Source organism: Schistocerca cancellata, chromosome 10 (assembly GCF_023864275.1).
Source record: "Schistocerca cancellata isolate TAMUIC-IGC-003103 chromosome 10, iqSchCanc2.1, whole genome shotgun sequence".
Classification (NCBI taxonomy): domain Eukaryota; kingdom Metazoa; phylum Arthropoda; class Insecta; order Orthoptera; family Acrididae; genus Schistocerca; species Schistocerca cancellata.
Window position 1 is genome coordinate 70895214 of NC_064635.1, and position 21540 is coordinate 70916753.

General features: G+C 43.4%; 1 protein-coding gene across 2 annotated transcripts in view; it reads right to left on the reverse strand.

Moving 5' to 3' along the window:
• Positions 1-21540, reverse strand: part of LOC126106312 (hypoxia up-regulated protein 1) — a 119592-nt gene that overhangs the window by 89247 nt on the left and 8805 nt on the right. For both annotated transcript variants that reach the window (XM_049912539.1, XM_049912538.1), the window contains exons 2-3: positions 17845-17975; positions 2830-3095 (exon numbers count right to left, since the gene is read on the reverse strand). In XM_049912539.1, the coding sequence (XP_049768496.1) occupies positions 2830-3095; positions 17845-17967 (389 nt within the window). In that variant the 5' untranslated portion in view covers positions 17968-17975. The remainder of the gene's footprint in view (positions 1-2829; positions 3096-17844; positions 17976-21540) is intronic.

Below are 21540 nucleotides of genomic sequence, written 5' to 3' on the forward strand. Positions count from 1 at the left end.
CGGAAATGTTCCTGAAAGTCCAGCTTGAAAAAGCATTGACAATCAAAGACACACAGCAATATTACACATTCATTCCCAACAACGTCAAAATCCATATTGAAATGTGTTGCAGATGATGTGCAGGGTTAGGAGAGGGAGGTAACTGCATCACAAACTGAAGTTACAAAACACATCAGGCTACATTGTCACTGTGGTGGCTTGGATACATTTTAGAAAAAAATGAAAAACTTGACGTGAAAATAACTTTTCTCCATCCTTGTGAACCAGCTGAATCATTCTCCTAGTGTTCAGATGTGGATGTCAGTTACGAATGTCCTCACAAAAGTAAATCCATTTACTCCGACTTGCAGAACACGCATACTTGTTGAAAGTTATTTAAGTTAAACTAAATTGGCTTTTTTAAAAGATAATCTGTGAAGGTCTGAGATAATTTTTTGGAAAACGGCTTTCAACTCAAAACTTAATTTTTGCTCAGGTTAGTGTTAATTTATATTTTACAGATAATGGTTTAAAAATTATCATTAGTATCTACTGCATTGCATTTAGCTACACATAGACACCTATTATTCAAAAACAAGAATCATGTACAGGGTGTATATAAAGTCCAGGAACACTATTTATTGCACAAGAAGTAAACATTGTACAGATGTCCTACATATTTTATTTTAAAGAGAAACTATTAAAGTTGTTTTTAAAAACATTTGATATGCGAACCATGAGTGACCCTGCAGACATCAATACAGTAATCGAATTCTTGCCCTACCTGTCCCAGCATGGCATCGTCGACTGTGGCAGTCGCTTCCAGCATTCTCTCCCGGAGCTCTGCTACATCACATGGCAGAGGCGGTACATACACCAGATCTTTAATGTGTCCCCACAGAAAAAACTCACACAGTGTGATATCTGGTAATTGGGGAGGCCAGTTCATGAAACAGTTGTCCCCTTCTGTAGCACAGCCAATCCATCAATGCGGCAGCTCTGTGTTCAAGTACCCACGAACTTCACGAAGAAAATGGGTTGGAGCCCTATCCTGCTGAAAGATGAACTGAGAGTCCGATTGCATTTGAGGCATAAGCCATTGCTGCAACTTGTCCAAGTTGGAATATCCAGTGACAGTGCTCTCGCCGAAGCAGGGCCCGTACAATTTTCGACGTGACAAGGCAGAGAAAACATTTACCTTTGGGGAATCACACTCAAATTAAATGCATTTGTGTGGATGCTTTGTACCTCAGACTCGACAATTGTGCCTGTTCACTCTCTCATTAGTGTGAAAAGTGGCTTCGTCGCTAAAAATTAAGCGATCAACAATGCCATCCCCATCCTCATTCAATTGTTGCAACTGCAAACAAAACTCAATACGCTTGTCTCTGTCGTCATCATTGAGCTTCTGCACTAGCTCCAATTTGAATCGTTTCATAGACAGCTACTGTCTCAGGACTTTCCACACTGTAATTGGAGCCATTTGAAGTTCACGGGACGCATGATGCATCGATTTCTCTGGACTCCTTTACTCACACTGGGATGTCCCCTTCTCTTTGCCACACACAATCAACCCATCTTAACGATTTTGTTGTGCCAGTGTTAAATGGCCTTCCTTGTTGGTGGCTTCTTACCGTACTTTGTTCTAAACATCTGTTGAACAGCTGTAGGACACTTGGTTTTGTTGAACTCCAACACACAGAAAGCTCACTCCGTGCCTGAACTCAACATGTTTGTGACTAGCACTATCAGCAAATCATCAAACAACGTTGTGACAGTATACATGAAAACCCTGTATTTAATAGTTCTGATCCTAGCATCATGGGTCAAAGCTGTTAGATGAATACTTACACTTCTTTCAAACCTTACTTAAATTTGTAGTCATAAGACACCATGTCCAATATTGTTGTTTTCCCAATTAATTGGTTAGTAGTTAAAATTTTACTAAAATCAAAGAAAGCGATTAACTTATTTAATTACAGAATTTGCTGATTGGTTTTCCTTTAAGATTACGATATTTTGATATTACTGATTTTGTAGTATTTTAATTAAATTCCTGTGTGTTAAAGGTAAGTTTGGTCAAAACAGAGCTACTAGTGAAAAACAAGAGATATGAACAATTTTAACATGAACCCATCATCATCATCCCATACTTCTATTTACAACAGTACCAAGTATCTATCAAACTATTTTGAAAATAGTAAATTCTGTATTCTGGAAAAAAATTAAATCAAAATTTAAATAGGCATTTTAGGAAAAAATCTTAATTAGAACCCACGATCTGTAGTACATCACCGGAAACAGAATTATAAACTATGCAAAACCAACCATTCCCCAGCTCTCTAGATCAATTAGAACAGCTCCTAGAGCAATTTAAACTTGGTCTGTTTGTGCTTTTTTGCCAATGTTTGAAAGCTTTGCTTAGTCATACTTCATAAAATAGTTTGAGATAAATTGAAATTTGATAATTTTCTTAGTCTCAGCACCCACTATGAGCACACCACATTTAGCAAAATCTAAAATGATGAGGTAAATTGGGTGTTAATTTGCATGGGATTGTCCATGAACTAATCAAATTCACATGTAGAATTCATAAACTGGAGGTGTCAGATTTGTACAACCATATCAATGTGTGGCAATTTTAATGATTACTGCAATACTCAAATTATTCTTAATTTTTATTCTGTCAGGCAAATACATTTTTTTCCTACTCCAATGGTTACCCTATGTTATACTGGGTGAAACAACTGAGGTCCTGTAGACTGTTTCCAAATGTATGTTCATCTGTTAAATTTAAATAAGTAATTCTTTACAGAGGGAGAAACAAAACACTACTTCCTACACAATTACCTGTCATGCCTGAAGACTACCGTGCCCCTGTCAGGGTCCGCTTCTATTTTGTAATAGGGAAACCTCTTCTGGAAGAGTTGTACCAAAGGATTGTCCACATTCTTCCCCAGCAAGTCAAGCAGGTAGCTGTAACTGTTCTGGGGGAACCGCACTCCGACCACGAGTGCATCCTCACCAAACGATCGCTCTCCGTCCCGGAAAGCTATAGTTGCAGGTGTTTTCCTCTTCGATTCTTTGTTCAGCACAATTTCCATCGGTACACCAGGCTGGAAGAAAGGCAAGTACAAATTCTGAAACATTTCAAATTACTGATGAAAAAGACTTAGATTTTGCAATTTATTTAATTTTAAATGTGAGCATTGTAGGTGACCTGTAACTGAATTAAACTATTGTTACCAGTCACTGTTTATTTATATCCACAATGTGTTACAAAGGGTTAAGCCTCCATCATACAGTGGATTTGCATGTGTCAGAATAAAATGTGCACGCGCACTCATTCTAACGACTATTGCACATGTGACTCATAGAGCTTTCCCGACTATTGCACACTTTGCTGTCAGCATATGCTTGTGTGTACACTGTGTTTTGTTGTTCTGAATGGCATATTTTATTTGCAACATAAGTTTTATTTTGGTGTTCGTCTCTCATTTATGTTTATTGCTGTAGTATTATTCTGCAGTAGTGGGCTAAAGCAAAATTCTTTGTTAGAGTACCCGTTCTTATGAGTCAAAAATTAAGAAACTTAACTGAAAACTAAAACGATGAAAAATTCCAAGAATTCTAAAAGATTCCTGGCTTTGTCCCAGGGCCTATACACCCTCAATAACGGTGTCTGGTAGAAGTTACATTATTTAATTTCCCAATCAGTTTCATGTGACAGTGTGAGAATGAAATAAAAACTTTATTTTTCCCCAACAGTCACATTATAAAATCGACACATTTAGTTCAAACACTTCACTGCTTTTAATGTCCTCATCAAAATAGGACTTTGCCAACAACACAATACAAACATTTTTCTCACTTTCAGTCTCACAATTTAACACAAATATTCATCCACACAGTCACTTCAAGTGTGAGAACACAGTAGTAACTGGGAACCATATTCAGAAACATTGAGGAGTTTAAATCACACAGGGCCATGAGAAGGTCACGCAGTTCTATGGCAAGAAATCAAGACACAGCTGAGTGTGCATTACTGTCATAGGAAAAAGCTTAATTCCTTCCAAGATGTGCACATTTAGCCCAAATAGAAACTGAGATACACGTAAGCCAAACTCTAGCCAGTGAGGGATCTATTCTAGATGTAGTCCAAGTGCCACACTACGAAAACAGTAGTCATTACTTTCATTACCAGATGAAACTATTTTCACTCGCTCCAGGTCACCTCCACAGTATGACACCCTTTGTTTCAACAGCTCCACCACTTGCACGAAATGTGTCATTTCATGCATTTTAAGTCAATGGCTCACCCATATGCAGGGATGTTCCAGTAGAAGTAAATGTGAAAGAAAAGCACTTGCATCAAATCGATTTTATGCACGTCTGAATACTGACTGAGTGCTCGTGTCAATGGTACTGTCCTCTGCCACTTGTGCAACTCTTGGTCCATCAGGCTTGTTCACCTGTTTCACTGGCCATTCTGTTTGTTGCGGTCTGCAATCGTGCAGTGCATGCTTATTGTCAAAAGTTTGTTAGTTTTTATTCTGTTATGGCACTGCCAAAATCTGACATGATTCATTTTACTAACATGAATGACGCCATTACAAAGTGCAAACAAAATGACGCCACTACAAAGTGCGAACAATGTTTTAAAATTATGCAGTTTCGTAGCAATCTGGCCAATTTATTCAAACATGTCAGTACTCTCTGTACTGTTGTAGAATGAAAAAGTCGGCAGCAGTGCCTCTGAGCCTTACAAAATAAACGAAAGGTGTGTATGAACCTACTAAAATTCACTTTCGATATCTTCTGATACAAAGTAGTTGTATCTGTGGAGCATTATTTTTTGGATCACAAGTCATTATTTTAATTAATTTAATTTCATTCACTACGTAGCTACAATTAGCCATCATTCTGAGCTTTAAAGTTAGTCCTAGGAAGTGTCATCCTTTGACAAGTACAGTGAAACTTCAACAATCTTATCATTGCTGCAACATCTGCCCTTAGTAAATGTTTATTTTTAAAATCTGTAACTATAATTTAGAACAGAAATAAGCAGTTTCCTAAATATTGACATCAATTGCTAAATTGGGAAACATTCCAAAATGTGTTTTTTTTTTTTTTTAAAAAAAAGGATCATCATTTGTAAAGAAATAAAAGAAATGTGTTTTATTAGACTACATAAAAAAGCAATTAAATAAACTCTCACATACTCTGAATCAGTTCCTTTTAATAATTTTTTTTAAGTATCAATACTTTTAGAACACTCGTACAAGTAGTATCACAAGTTAAAGGAAGACTCACACGGAATAAAACAATCTACGAAAGTAGCGGTTTGAGTAATACCTGGAATGTACATAATTTTTTAGCATAAAAGTCTGTGAATCAGCGAGTAATAAACCTCCTGTACTTTAACTAGGTGCTAAAAGAGACATTCGAATGAGTGTGTGTTCACAGGCAATAAACAATAAAGATAAATCTGTTACTGTGATGCAAACAAACATTCCCTGCATTAGGAACAAAGTATTACAATTAGAACATTTTTGCAGTATTGAAAACGTTGATGTTTGTATCTCAGAACAGCTGACAGAAGATCAAGTACAATATTTTGTTCCTCAAGGGTATGCTGTTGGAGACATTATGTGTAGAAGTGAAAGAAAGAATGGAGGTGTCTTAATATTTGTTAAAGATAGTATAATGTTTACTAAAATAGATGTTAGCTCTTACTGTGCAGAACTAGATGGAGAATTTAGCTGTATAAGACTAAATGTAGAGAATACTGTAATTGTTAGCTTATATAGATCACACTCTAGTGTATACCTGCCCTTTTTTCCCCCTAAGGTAAGTCTTTCCGCTCCCGGGATTGGAATGACTCCTTACCCTCTCTCTTAAAACCCACATCCTTTCGTCTTTCCCTCTCCTTCCCTCTTTCCTGACGAAGCAACCGTTTGTTGTGAAAGCTTGAATTTTGTGTGTATGTTTGTGTGTCTATAGACCTGCCAGCGCTTTTGTTTGGTACGTCTCACCATCTTTCTTTTTAGATATATTTTTCCCACGTGGAATGTTTCCCTCTATATATATATATATATATATATATATATGACTTACCAAATGAAAGTGCTGGCAGGTCGACCGACACACAAACGAACACAAACATACACACAAAATTCAAGCTTTCGCAACAAACCGTTGCCTCATCAGGAAAGACGGAAGGAGAGGGAAAGACGAAAGGATGTGGGTTTTAAGGGAGAGGGTAAGGAGTCATTCCAGTCCCGGGAGCGGAAAGACTTACCTTAGGGGGAAAAAGGGACGGGTACACACACACACACACACACACACACACACACACACACACACACGCACACACATATACAGACAGACATATTTAAAGATAAAGAGTTTGGGCAGAGATGTCAGTCGAGGCAGAAGTGCAGAGGCAAAGATGTTGTTGAATGACAGGTGAGGTATGAGTGGCGGCAACTTGAAATTAGCGGAGATTGAGGCCTGGTGGATAACGGGTTGGGTTGGGTTGTTTTGGGGAAGGAGACCAGACAGCGAGGTCATCGGTCTCATCAGATTAGGGAATGATGGGGAGGGAAGTCGGCCGTGCCCTTTGAAAGGAACCATCCCGGCATTTGCCTGGAGCGATTTAGGGAAATCACGGAAAACCTAAATCAGGATGGCCGGACGCGGGATTGAACCGTCGTCCTCCCGAATGCGAGTCCAGTGTCTAACCACTGCGCTACCTCGCTCGGTGGGATAATGGGAAGAGAGGATATATTGAAGAGCAAGTTACCATCTCCGGAGTTCGGATAGGTTGGTGTTGATGGGAAGTATCCAGATAACCCGGACGGTGTAACACTGTGCCAAGATGTGCTGGCCGTGCACCAAGGCATGTTTAGCCACAGGGTGATCCTCATTACCAACAAACACTGTCTGCCTGTGTCCATTCATGCGAATGGACAGTTTGTTGCTGGTCATTCCCACATAGAACGCTTCACAGTGTAGGCAGGTCAGTTGGTAAATCACGTGGGTGCTTTCACACGTGGCTCTGCCTTTGTGTACACCTTCCGGGTTACAGGACTGGAGTAGGTGGTGGTGGGAGGGTGCATGGGACAGGTTTTACACCGGGGGCGGTTACAAGGGTAGGAGCCAGAGGGTAGGGAAGGTGGTTTGGGGATTTCATAGGGATGAACTAAGAGGTTACGAAGGTGGACAGCGGAAAGACACTCTTGGTGGAGTGGGGAGGATTTCATGAAGGATGGATCTCATTTCGGGGCAGGATTTGAGGAAGTCGTATCCCTGCTGGAGAGCCACATTCAGAATCTGATCCAGTCCCGGAAAGTATCCTGTCACAAGTGGGGCACTTTTGTGGTTCTTCTGTGGGAGGTTCTGGGTTTGAGAGGATGAGGAAGTGGCTCTGGTTATTTGCTTCTGTACCAGGTCGGGAGGGTAGTTGCGGGATGCGAAAGCTGTTGTCAGGTTTTTGGTGTAATGCTTCAGGGATTCCGGACTGGAGCAGATTCGTTTGCCACGAAGACCTAGGCTGTAGGGAAGGGATCGTTTGATGTGGAATGGGTGGCAGCTGTCGTAATGGAGGTACTGTTGCTTGTTGGTGGGTTTGATGCGGACGGACGTGTAAAGCTGGCCATTGGACAGGTGAAGGTCAACATCAAGGAAAGTGGCATGGGATTTGGAGTAGGACCAGGTGAATCTGATGGAACCAAAGGAGTTGAGGTTGGAGAGGAAATTCTGGAGTTGTTCTTCACTGTGAGTCTAGATCATGAAGATGTCATCAATAAATCTGTACCAAACTTTGGGTTGGAAGGCCTGGGTAACCAAGAAGGCTTCCTCTAAGCGACCCATGAATAAGTTGGCGTACGAAGGGGCCATCCTGGTACCCATGGCTGTTCCCTTTAATTGTTGGTATGACTGGTCCTCAAAAGTGAAGAAGTTGTGGGTCAGGATGAAGCTGGGTAAGGTAATGAGGAAAGAGGTTTTAGGTAGGGTGGCAGGTGATCGGCGTGAAAGGAAGTGCTCCATCGCAGCGAGGCCCTGGACGTGCGGGATATTTGTGTATAAGAAAGTGGCATCAATGGTTACAAGGATGGTTTCTGGGGGTAATGGATTGGGTAAGGATTCCAGGCGTTCGAGAAAGTCTTTGATGAAGGATGGGAGACTGCATGTAATGGGTTGAAGGTGTTGATCTACATAGGCAGAGATACACTCTGTGGGGGCTTGGTAACCAACCACTTTCTCGAACGCCGTCCGGGTTATCTGGATACTTCCCATCAACACCAACCTATCCGAACTCCGGAGATGGGAACTTGCTCTTCAATATATCCTCTCTTCCCGTTATCCACCAGGCCTCAATCTCCGCTAATTTCAAGTTGCCGCCACTCATACCTCACCTGTCATTCAACAACATCTTTGCCTCTGCACTTCTGCCTCGACTGACATCTCTGCCCAAACTCTTTGTCTTTAAATATGTCTGCTTGTGTCTGCATATGTGTGGATGGATGGATGTGTGTGCGCGCGCGTGCGAGAGTTGTGTACCCGTCCCTTTTTCCCCCCTAAGGTAAGTCTTTCCGCTCCCGGGACTGGAATGACTCCTTACCCTCTCCCTTAAAACCCACATCCTTTCGTCTTTCCCTCTCCTTCCCTCTTTCCTGATGAGGCAACCGTTTGTTGTGAAAGCTTGAATTTTGTGTGTATGTCGACCTGCCAGCACTTTCATTTGGTAAGTCACATCATCTTTGTTTTTAGGTATATTTTTCCTTCATGGATTGTTTCCTTCTATTATATATAAAGAAAGATGATGAGACTTACCCAACAAAAGCGCTGGCAGGTCGATAGACACACAAATAAACACAAACATACACACAAAACTCTGCTTTCGCAACCAACGGTTGCCTCGTCAGGAAAGAGGGAAGGAGAAGGAAAGACAAAAGGATTGGGTTTTAAGGGAGAGGGTAAGGAGTCATTCCAATCCCGGGAGCGGAAAGACTTACCTTAGGGGGAAAAAAGGACAGGTTTACACTCGCACACTCATATTATATATATATATATATATATATATATATATATAAATGCATTCTGGAAAGATCTTCAATGCGCAGCAACATGTACACTGCATATTAACATATTACGGAAGTATAAATACAGATTCCACCAAATATATCTCTGTAGTTTCTGAAGCACTGAAGTCGAGACTACAATGAGCTTTTATCAGCCAGTGCTGTGTGCAGACATTCAGAACACAGTGCCTGTGGTAAGTCAGCCAACAGCAGCACCACTGGTAAGTAGCACAGGGAAAGTTAATGGTTTAAATTAATGTACATGCAGTATAGCTACAAGAAAAGCTAAGCATTCACATATAATATTGCTCATCAAATTTTTTTTGCTTTTTTCACGGCGGTGTAATTAAGCAGATTCCTAGGTGCATAGCTTAAACTGCAGCAGCTGAATATTTCTACCAAGCAAAATTATAAATTTCACTGCTTTGTACACAGCATTTCATAGGGTTATCTGACTGAATAAATAGTCCATCAAGCACTTTTTTATGACAATTACATCCTTTGCCATCATTATTTCATAGTTTGAAATCTATGAAGCAACTAAAATAAATTAAGATTGGTTCAAATGGCTCTGAGCACTATGGGACTCAACATCTTAGGTCATAAGTCCCCTAGAACTTAGAACTACTTAAACCTAACTAACCTAAGGACATCACACACACCCATGCCCGAGGCAGGATTCGAACCTGCGACCGTAACAGTCCCGCGGTTCCGGACTGCAGCGCCAGAACCCCTAGACCACCGCGGCCGGCAAAATAAATAAATTAAGAAGGAAGTAAAATAAATATGAGGAAAATAACGATGAAGCGTGGATCTTTTTAGCATGTGCTGCCGTTTAGGACGTATCAAACACAAATGTGCCAGTAAAATTTTAAATAACGGCATAAATGGTTGGTCTTCTGGGCCCAAAATGTTTCTAAGTGACTGGTCCTCAGTATTAAGTTTTGAATGAAAGTAAATGCTCCATGATTCAAGGAATTTATCACACATTCTCACACATACTAGAATTTGCCTTGCGTAAAAGGAAACTTACTTTGAAATTAACATTTTTCAAAACCCATTCGCAATATTTCCCACAACCTGTTAGAAATGTAGACAATTGTGACATCACACTCATGGAAAGCAGTTTTTGTTACTAACTACTGCACAGTCTTCATCATTTTGCTGTCTGCAGACACTTGTGAACGCAATGTGTTTTGGCGATGTAAATGTTTCCTTTGAAACAGTTTTATTTTGGTGTTATTATCTTGTTTATGTTTTATTGCTGCAGTTTTATTGTGCAACATACCAGCATAGTCGTGCATCTCAAACCTCACAGTGTTCTGATCATCCTTGTGTTAGTCTTGCATTGGGCTGAGAAATTTTAGAATGCCCCTCTAACTGGAAATTTGCAAGTATGACAGGATATGTCGAGAGGAAGCAGCAACCGATAAAGGACACTAGCACAGTTGCACCCTTTATTTTGTAGCGTTCATTACTGTGTGAAAATACAAAAAGATGATCAGTTTTCAAGTACAGTAAAACCACATTTTTACGTTTCCATATTTTATGTTTTCCTGCTATTTAAGTTCTTTTTTTGGTCCACACAGAAGTCTTATTAGTCCAAAACAATGCTTCCCCATAATTAACAATTCAGCGTTACAACATTTTTCACATTTTAAGTTTTCTAGGACATTATTACCATTACCTTTAACATTTATTTTCCTACGGGTTTCTGCAAAAAGTGCGTCTTCCTTCTCAAAGCCAGCCTTGGAATAAAGCAGAAAATGCAGACTACACGCACAAAGCTATTGATCATTTTTTTTTTTTTTTTGTTTTAGGGCGCAAAACTGCTATGGTCATTAGCGCCCAGTCTGTGACTTAGGAAGCAGTAAAAAACCGAAAACAGAAACCAGCTGCAATGGGAACGAAAGTCATAAAATTGGAGAAACTAAAAGCAGAAGGAAGGCTTAAAAATCCACTACAGAAGGGGGTTGGTTGTCCCAAAAAAAAACTTCAAATGACTGACGTCATTTCACTGGCACGAATGAACTCTAGAACGCGATCGGCCAAGCGCGTGTCATCTGCTAAAATTGACGATATATCAGGCGACAGCTGTAGACGGGCGCGTAACGGATTAAAATAGGGGCACTCAATTAAAAGGTGTCTTACCGTCCACAGCTGAGAGCAGTGGGGACAGAGTGGGGGAGGATCGCCGCTTAAAAGATGTCGATGGCTAAAAAGACAGTGTCCTATCTGGAGTCTAGTTAAAATTACCTCCTCCCGACGACGTGTTCGGGAGGAAGAGGTCCAAGCACAAGGAAGAGTTCACGTCCCACAATTTATTTTGGGGAAGTGTCGACCAATGCGCGTGCCATAAATGAACAACACGACGACATAAAACGCTCCGGAGATCGGCGACGGGAATCAATTGAATTGCTGGCCGAAGAAGAGAGACTGCAGCCTTGGCTGCAACATCGGCCGCCTCATTTCCGCAGATACCAACGTGTCCCGGGAGCCAGAGGAACGCCACCAAGACGCCCCCCAGGTGGAGCAAGCGCAGACAGTCCTGAATCCAGTGGACCAGAGGGTGCACAGGGTAAAGAGCTTGGAGACTGAGGAGAGAGCTGAGAGAATCTGAGCAGATAACGTACTGTATCCGCCGATGGCGGTGGATGTAGTGGACAGCCTGGAGAACAGCGTAAAGCTCCGCAGTATAAACTGAACACTGGTCAGGAAGCTGAAAATGATTTGGGGTGTCGCCAACAATATAGGCACTCCCTACACCTAACGATGTTTTCGAGCCGTCGGTGTAAATAAATGTGGCGTCCGTCATTTGTGCACAGAGAGCAGCAAATGCCCGACGATAAACAAGTGAAGGGGTACCATCCTTGGGAAATCGACAAAGGTCTCGGAGCAGGCAGATCCGGGGACGGAGTCAAGGCGGTGCTGTACCCCAAGTTGTCAAGAAGGTTTTAGGAAAGCGGAAGGAAAGAGAATGGAGCAGTTGACGAAAGCGGACTCCCGGTGGTAGTAGGGAGGAGGGGCGGCCTGCATACCCTACATCAAAGGAGGCGTCGAAAAAAATGTCATGGGCTGGATTAGCAGGCAAGGAAGACAGATGGCTTGCATAACGACTCAGAAGAACTGCTCGCCGATTGGACAGCGGAGGTTCAGCAGTCTCAGCATAAAGGCTTTCCACAGGGCTGGTGTAAAAAGCTCCAGACACTAACCGTAATCCACGGTGGTGGATAGAGTCGAGACGCCGAAGAATAGACGGCCGAGCAGAGGAGTAGACTATGCTTCCGTAGTCCAATTTCGAGCGCACTAAGGCGCGATAGAGGCGGAGAAGGACCACTCGGTCCACTCCCCAGGAGGTACCATTCAGGACACGGAGGGTGTTGCGGGTTCGCAGACAGCGAGCCGAAAGATAGGAAATGTGGGAGGACCAGTACAGTTTTCTGTCAAACGTAAGACCCAAGAATTTAGCGACGTCTGAAAACGGAAGGTTGACAGGACCTAGATGTAAGGAGGGCGGAAGAAACTCCTTACGTCACCAAAAATTAACACAAACGGTCTTACTGGGAGAAAAACGGAAGCCGGTGTCGATGCTCCAAGAGTGGAGGCGATCGAGACATCCTTGAAGACGTCGTTCAAGAAGGCTGGTCCGTTGAGAGCTGTAGTAGATTGCAAAATCGTCCACAAAGAGGGAGCCCGAGACATCAGGAAGGAGACAATCCATAATTGGATTGATGGCAATGGCAAACAGTACAACACTCAGCACGGAGCCCTGGGGTATCCCGTTTTCTTGGGAGAAAGTACAGGAGAGAGTAGTGTTCACCCGCACCCTAAATGTGCACTCTGCCATAAATTCGCGAAGAAAAAGGGGCAGCCGACCTCGAAAGCCCCAAGAGAACAATATGCGGAGGATACCTGTCCTCCAACAGGTATCGTATGCTCTCTCCAGATCAAAAAAATATTGCTACTGTTTGGTGTTTCCGGAGAAAATTATTCATGATATAAGTGGAGAGAGCAACAAGATGGTCAACTGCAGAACGATGCTTTCGGAATCCGCATTGGGCAGGTGTTAAAAGACTGCGGGATTCCAACCACCAAGCTAAACGGTAATTCACCATACGCTCCAAAACCTTACAGACACTACTCGTGAGAGAAATGGGGCGATAGCTAGAGGGGAGATTTTTGTCCTTTCAGGTTTCGGAACAGGAACGACGATAGCTTCCCGCCATCGTCTGGGAAAAGTACTGTCGGTCCAAATGCGATTATAAAGGCGAAGGAGGTAACGCAGACTATGGGTTGATAATTGCAGCAACTTTGGGATGTGGATACCATCCGGTCCTGGGGCGGAGGAGCGAGAAGAAGAGAGTGCATGTTGGAGTTCCCGCATGGAGAAAACAGTATTGTAGCTTTCGCGATTTTGAGAGGAGAAAGCAAGAGGTCGCACTTCCGCTGCACATTTCTTCGGGAGAAACGCTGGCGGGTAATTTGAAGAGCTCGAAATCTCAGCAAAGTGCTGACCCAATGAGTTAGAAATTGCGACGGGGTCCACTAATGTATCATGCGCGACAGTGAGCCCAGAGACCGGGGAGAAACTAGGCGCGCCTGAGAACCGTCGAAGCCGACTCCAAACTTCCGACAAGGGAGTGAAGGTGTTAAATGAGCTAATAAAGAATTTCCAGCTTGCCTTCTTGCTATCGCGGATGACACGACGGCATCGCGCTCGGAACTGCTTATAGCGGATACAGTTGCCCAAAGTAGGATGGTGGCGGAAAATGCGGAGAGCACATCGCCGCTCACGTATTGCGTCACGGCATGCCTCGTTCCACCAAGGAATTAGGGGGCGCCGGGGCAATTCGGAGGTGCGTGGTATTGAACGTTCCGCAGCTGTAAGAATAACGTCAGTAATGTGTGTGACCTCATCGTCGATGCTGGGAAAGTGACGGTCATCGAATGTCGCTAGAGATGAAAAAAGTGTCCAGTCGGCCTGGGCAAACTTCCAGCGTCTCGGGCGCATAGATGGCAGTTGAGGCTGCAGTCTAAGGACACATGGAAAGTGGTCACTCGAGTGTGTATCATCAAGGGCGAACCATTCAAAGCGCCGAGCTAGCGGAACAATACCGACCGCAAGGTCCAAATGAGATAAATTTGTCGTGGAGGCAGACAAAAATGTAGGGACCCCAGTGTTGAGGCAAACTAGATCCACTTGGTGGAAGACGTCTAGCAATAGTGAGCCACGTGGACAAGGATGTGGAGATCCCCAAAGCGGGTGGTGGGCATTGAAGTCCCCAACCAGCAAATAGGGGAGTGGAAGCTGACCAAGAAGATGAAGGAGATCAGCTCGTGCCATTGGTGTGGACGATGGAATGCATACAGTACAAAGAGAGAACATGTATCCAGAAAGGGAAAGACGGACGGCGACAGCTTGGAAGGAAGTGTTTAAGGGGATTGGGTGATAATGGAGAGTATCAAGGAGAAGAATCATGAGTCCTCCATGGGCTGGAGCGCCTTCAACAGAGGGGAGATCATATCGGACGGACTGAAAATGAGGGAGAACAAAGCGGTCATGGGGACGCAGCTTTGTTTCCTGAAGACAGAAGATGACCGGCGAGTAGGATCGTAAGAGGATCGACAATTCATCCCGATTGGCTCGAATGCCCCGGATATTCCAGTGGATAATGGACATAGGGTGAACAGAAAATGGAAGAATGTGACCAAGGTTGCTGTCAACTCAACGACTGCTCAGAGCTTGCAACCGACAGCATGGAATGGCATTCAGCCGAAGGCAGAAGATCCTGATCCATAGGTTGTTCAGGAGCAGCTCCTGCCACCAGCGATCTGCCGGTTGATCGGCCGCCAGCAGTTCGCCTCGGCGACACGGAAGACGGACGAGGGCGATTTCCGCCAGGTGGTGATGTAGATGGGACACGCCTTGGCGGAGAAGGAGATGAACTGGGTTTCTTTGTAGACTTCTTGGAATTATGATGTTTAGATGAAGGAGGAACCGATGGTTGTGAAGTTGGGGTACGTAAAAAATCTTCACGAGTATGCTCTTTTGTCGAAGTCTTGGTGTCTGACTTTTGGGCTCGAGATTTAGCAGAACCCGATGAAGGGTGAGCCATAGAGTGGGCAGGCGAAAGTGGTGAGGTTGAACGGGCGATCTTTGCGCTGGCCGATCTGACGACCGTGGCACTAAAGGTGAGGTCGCAAGTCTGCGTGGCCGCCTCCTGTGTTGGCCGAGGAGAAGCAAGGACAGTGCTGTATTTTCCTGTCTTGAGGCACAGTGGGCTGTCGACTGGCGAATAATTTTCGAGCAGCAAAGTTCGACACCTTTTCCTTCACTCTGATTTCCTGGATGAGCTTTTCGTCCTTAAAAACGGGGGAAATCTCGAGAGGAAGCAGAGTGGTCACCCATACAGTTATGGAGCGAGGGGATGGAGGTGGACAAGCACCCTCATGGGCATCCTTGCCACACGTAACACATTTGGCCGGATTGGAACAGGACTGGCTGGTGTGATTGAACCGCTGACACCGATAGCAACGCGTAGGGTTTGGGACGTAAGGGCGAACGGAAATTATCTCATAGCCTGCTTTGATTTTCGATGGGAGTTGAACTTTATCAAATGTCAAGAAGACAGTGCGGGTTGGAATGATGTTCGTGTCAACCCTTTTCATAACTCTATGAACAGCCGTTACGCCCTGGTCAGACAGGTAGTGCTGAATTTCTTCGTCAGACAATCCATCGAGGGAGCGTGTATAAACGACTCCACGCGAGGAATTTGAAGTACGGTGCGCTTCAACCCGGACAGGGAAGGTGTGGAGCAGTGAAGTACGCAGCAATTTTTGTGCCTGGAGGGCACTGACTGTTTCTAACAACAAGGTGCCATTCCGTAATCTGGAACAAGACTTTACAGGACCTGCAATTGCGTCGACACCTTTCTGAATAATGAAAGGGTTGACTGTGGAGAAGTCGTGACCTTCGTCAGACCGAGAAACGACAAGGAACTGTGGCAACGATGGAAGAACAGTCTGTGGCTGAGACTCAGTATACTTACGCTTGTGAGCAGACACAGTGGAAGGTGAGGAAACCATTGCGGAAGAATCCCCATGATTACCGGCGTCTCCGATGGCACGCTCCTCCCTTGTGGGGGCCCTCTCTGAGGGCACTCCCGCCTTAGGTGACTGTTCACACCTCAGGTCACACCTCCCGACAAACGGACGGAGGGACCAATCGGCACTTTCGGAAGGTATCAGCTCGGGTAATCACCCCACCCTGGGCCTGGCCGTTACCAGGGGGTACGTACGTGTCCTACCTGTCTACCCGGGGTGGGGAATTACGCGTTACCCCGTCACCGGCTACGCACAAAAATGCGTGGGTCGGCCTTCAGACACGCACAGGGAGGAAGAAAGAGAAAGGAAAGGAAAGGAAAGAAGAGAGGTTTCAAACGCCGCAGCGGAGAAAAGGGTAAAGAGAAGAGGTAAGGAAAAGAGAAGGACAAAGGAAGGAAGGAAGAAGACATACAAGCAAAGAAGGCGAAGAACACGTTACATTTTCGAGCATATGTCTCCGGACGTAGGCACAAACCATACTCCCAGATAGGGAGAAAGGGAAGGAAAGAGCCAGAGGTGAGGGGAGGAGGGGCGAAGATGGGGGATGGGGAAGGATGCGGAAAGGAAAGGTATGCAGCCCAGAAAGGAAGGAAGGCCACATTAGCTCGGGGTCCCGTGCTCGCTACGCACGTATCCACGAAAGAGTTGTGGACCCCCTGGGGGAAAGCTATTGATCATGTAACATAGCAATAGTGTGATAAGCAAGATTTTCACTGTCAGCGAGTTGGGACACGACTGCCTATATTACAGGTTCACGGTTTTTGGAAGGGTGGGAACGTATGCTGCACACTGCCTTCATGATAATCATGATCTTACAATAGTGGCGCTAGTAGCAATCTTCCTTCTGATTATTGTGTTACATCTTCTGCTCAATATGTTGTGTTATAACACCTTTAATTTATTTTCACAATCATTTACACAAATAAACACTGCTTTTGAAGACTGTCATCTTTATAATGAACTTTCACGAATTGTTACTTTCGTATTGTGTGTGCACTCCTAGGTTGGTATGACCTGATATCAGATGTTAACATTCTTCCTCAGTATTCTTCTTAACACGATGGGAATTTTTGCTCGCTCGCACGCACGCACGCACGCACGCACACACGCGCGCGCACACACACACACACACACGCACACACACACACACACGCACACACACACACACACGCACACACACACACACACACACACACACGATGCCCCTGAACAGAGATACCTCTATGAAGGCAACAAGCTGTAGATTTTGTGCCCATTCTCTGTTCACGAAGACTAAAGTTGTCAGTGTTTTCCCAATATTGTGCCGCAAGTTTTATTTACTGTAATTTTATAACGATTACCACTAATAAGTCTCTGATTACAACACACACATTTTTTTCATATGGTTTCACAAAAGAGTATGAGCTAATTGCCATTAGAAAGAAGCAAAAACAATTATTTCAGATTTTTAAATAAGCAAAATTTAAATTGTTTTAATTAAATATGTTGAACAATATAAAGAGAACAACAGTAATAATAATTCAGTCATTTTTGCTTGTCTTGTTCCCTATCTTTCCTGAATTTTACACTTTTCTAGATTAATCTGCTGAAAAGTGTAAAAAGGGGGTTACTTTACTTTGGGAGAGTCACTACATAAAAGAAACCAACAGCATATGACAAGTGTCAGGAAACCTACCGATACAATAGCAATCTTCATCCATTCGGAGCCCAGATCCACACTCATCACAGCTATGCCGTCTGCATGCTGCACTGCATGCAGAAGTGACAGCACAACGGAAATGGCCGCCAGCAGCCGCATCACTGGAACTGAAAGGTATTAGTCATCAGATGGGGAGTCTAGCTCAATTTTTAAATGTTTTTAATGTTCCCTCCAACAATCACTCAATCACTAAAAGCCATGATTATGGAGGCTGTAACATTTGCACCATTTAGTTTCAAGCATTAACATGAAATTAGAAAACAGATCCGAATATGAGCGCTGTGTCAATCAAACTAAACAAAGGGACAGGAAGTGTTATGGATATAACAAAACCTTTAATTTCCATGTAATGACCCACAACTGCTGCTGCAGAAAAAACACACACACACACACACACACACACACACACACACACACACACACACAGACAGAAAGAGAGAGAGAAGAGAGAGAGAGAGAGAGAGAGAGAGAACCACACACTCACAAAACCTGCAACCACAAACACACAAAAAAAGTTAAATATCGGGAACAACTACAGTACATTAACACACAAAATACTGAAACTTCCTGGCAGATTAAAACTGCGCACTGGACCAAGACTCGAACTCAGGACCTTTGCCTTTCATGGGCAAGTGCTCTACCAGCTGAGCTACCCAAGCACGACTCCCATCCCGTCCTCACAGCTCCAGTTCTGCTAGTACGTCTCCTACCTTACAAACTTCAAAGAAGCTCTCCTGCAAACCTAGCAGAACTAGCACTCCTGGAAGAAAGGATAATGTGGAGATATGACTTAGCCACAGCCTGGGGGAGGTTTCCATAATGAGACTTTCACTCAGCAACGGATTGTACTATATGAAACTTCCTGGCAGTTTTGCAGGAGAGCTTCTGTGAAGTTTGGATGGTAGGAGACGAGGTACTGGCTGAACTGGAGCTGTGAGGACAAGGCATGAGTCATGCTTGGGATAGCCCAGATGGTAGAGCACTTGCCCACAAAACGCAGAAGTCCCGAGCTTGAGTCTCGGTCTGGCACACAGTTTTAATCAACCAGGAAGTTTCATGTCAGTGCACACTCCGCTGCAGAGTGAAAATGTCATTCTGGACATGAAATACTACCAGCAGAACTTAGAAAACATAACAAATATACTAATGAGATTGCTTATACTGTCTTTGGCCGTCCTCTTCTGGAGGATTTCTGCATAGTATAAGTTTCTAACCAGATATAATTGGCAAAGGGCACTGAAGTTCAATCGAGGGCAAATGGATTTGTATTACTGTGAAACAAATGGGAGTGAGTCATAGATATGTTACACAAGTTGAGGTGGCAGTTATTCAAACAAAGGTATTTTTCACTGCAGTGTGAGATGCTCATGAAATTTCAATCAACATTCTCCTCCAAATGCTAAAATATTTTGCAAACTCCCACCTACACAGAGAGAAATGACAGTATTAATAAAATAGGAATTTGATCTATGAAAGAGAGTCAGTTGCTCATTTTTCCCACTTGTTATTTGAGAGGGTAGAGAAATAGTGGAAGTGGTTTTAGCCCCTCTGTCAAGCATTTGACTGAGAACTGCATATTTATCATATAGGCCTAAATGTAGATGGCCAAAATGTAGCTATAGCACCAAGTTAAATCTGCGAGCTGATGTGATATCAAACCTAAATTTTCATACTTAATTCTCACACGAATGTGGTGGGGGGATGTATGATAAATTATTTGAGAGTTGCCACGAAAAACTATACGATTTATGACGGCAGTGAGTTGGGATGTCTGGTGCGAAACGTTGTGTGCCAATAGAATATCAACCAAAACACCAATTTAGTTTGTGCTGTTGTCCAGCAGAACATGTGTAAATGGTAATTAAAGGTAACACCAGAACTACGGGGTTCAGGAAAAAAGAGTACCTGTGAACTGCATCAGTCATTATCACTGGCAGGTGAGTTGATAGAGCACCAGATCATCATACTAGATTATTTCTAGTTCGAAACTCAATGATGGCAATTTTTAACAGTTTACATGTGAAATTGTTATATGGAAGAGCATTTTCCTGACACGTAAAAAAAGTATTCAGAGTTTTTTAGCACTGTTCTTTCAGTAGTATGCTTTCGATTCATTAGTTGGAAAGAGCAAACCTATAGCGTACATTTGTTTACACACCACCACACCTACCTATACAAATGTATACTATAGATTTTTTTACTTTCAACTAGTCAATCTAAAGCAGACTGCCAAAAGAACAGTGCTAGAACTCCAAAACATTCTTTCACATGTCAGAAAAATGCTCTCCCACATAACACTTTCACGTGTAAACTGACAAAAGACCGCCCCCCAGTGGGTTTCGAAATCTGGAACTTTGGCACAACGATCTGATGCTCTACCAAGTCACCTACCGCAGATCTTCACATTCACAGCTCACAGATACAGTTTAGCTATACTCTGTAGTTCTGGTGTTACTTTTAATGACCATTTACGAATCTTCTACTGAACGACAGCACACAACACAAATTAAATTGGTGTTCCGGTTGATACTGTATCAAAACACAGTGTTCGGTACCTATCTGACTGCCTTAACATCTGGAGGTTTGGATGTTAAGAAATTTCTTCGACCACTCGCCTGAAGGAGAAGAATGAACCCATGCTTATGTAATATAGAGAATAGTTTGAATTTTTGATGGAAATATGGACTACTGATGACGAAAGGAGAGAGCGTGTAGGTATGCGGTGGGGCGTATTCTATAAAAGTTCATAAGAAGAGCTGCCATAGTGAAATACCTTTACAATTTCACTGTCAAAACTGTGATACAAGAATGACTATCAGGAAAGATACATGGTTTGACCATTCAAAATTATCAGTCCAGACCACGATTCTTGCAGCTCGCTGAATTAGAGAGTACACCCTGTAAGCAACAGCATCGGAAAGAGAGTTACTTACCAATACCGTGTGCAACTATTTCTGGTTTTGTTTAGAAGTCTGTTATGTAATAGTGACGAACAACAGTACCGAGTGGTGGACCAAATAAAGTTGTTGAAGTAGACGAGACACACAAAGCAAGAAGGAAAACCCAGAGAGGACGACCTTTAAAAAATGAAATCTAACATATTTGGGTATTCAGGGGCATAGAACGCGAGTCCCGGAAGTGCTTTGTGGTAAGTGTGTTCTCCAGAGACGAGGAGGAGGTGTTTAGCATCCGGCTGACAAAGAGGTCATTAGAGATGGAGCACAAGCTTGGATTAGCAAAAGGATGGGGAAGGAAATCTGCCGTGCCCTTTCAAAGGACCCATCCCGGCATTTGCCTGAAATGATTTAGGAAAATCACGGAAAACCTAAATCAGGATGGCCATAGACGGCTTTGAACAATCATCCTCCCGAATCAGAGTCCAGTGTGCTAACCACTGTGCCACCTCACTCGGCCAGAGACAAGGTAACTTTAGTTGGTTTGATAAAGTACTTTATACTGCCCAGTAGCAAAGTGATTACGATGGCTTTCAATCCTACAAGACACTAAGACCAGAAGTATTCAACGAGTTCATGAACCATTTTGTAGAGTTCATATGTTCCGACGATTGCAGTGTCCATATGCGAAACATCAAGAGGCTGTGGAAATCAGTGAACTCTTCTATTAACCCTGCTGTCCTGTTCACTTTTACCACACAAATGTACTGTTTGGGCC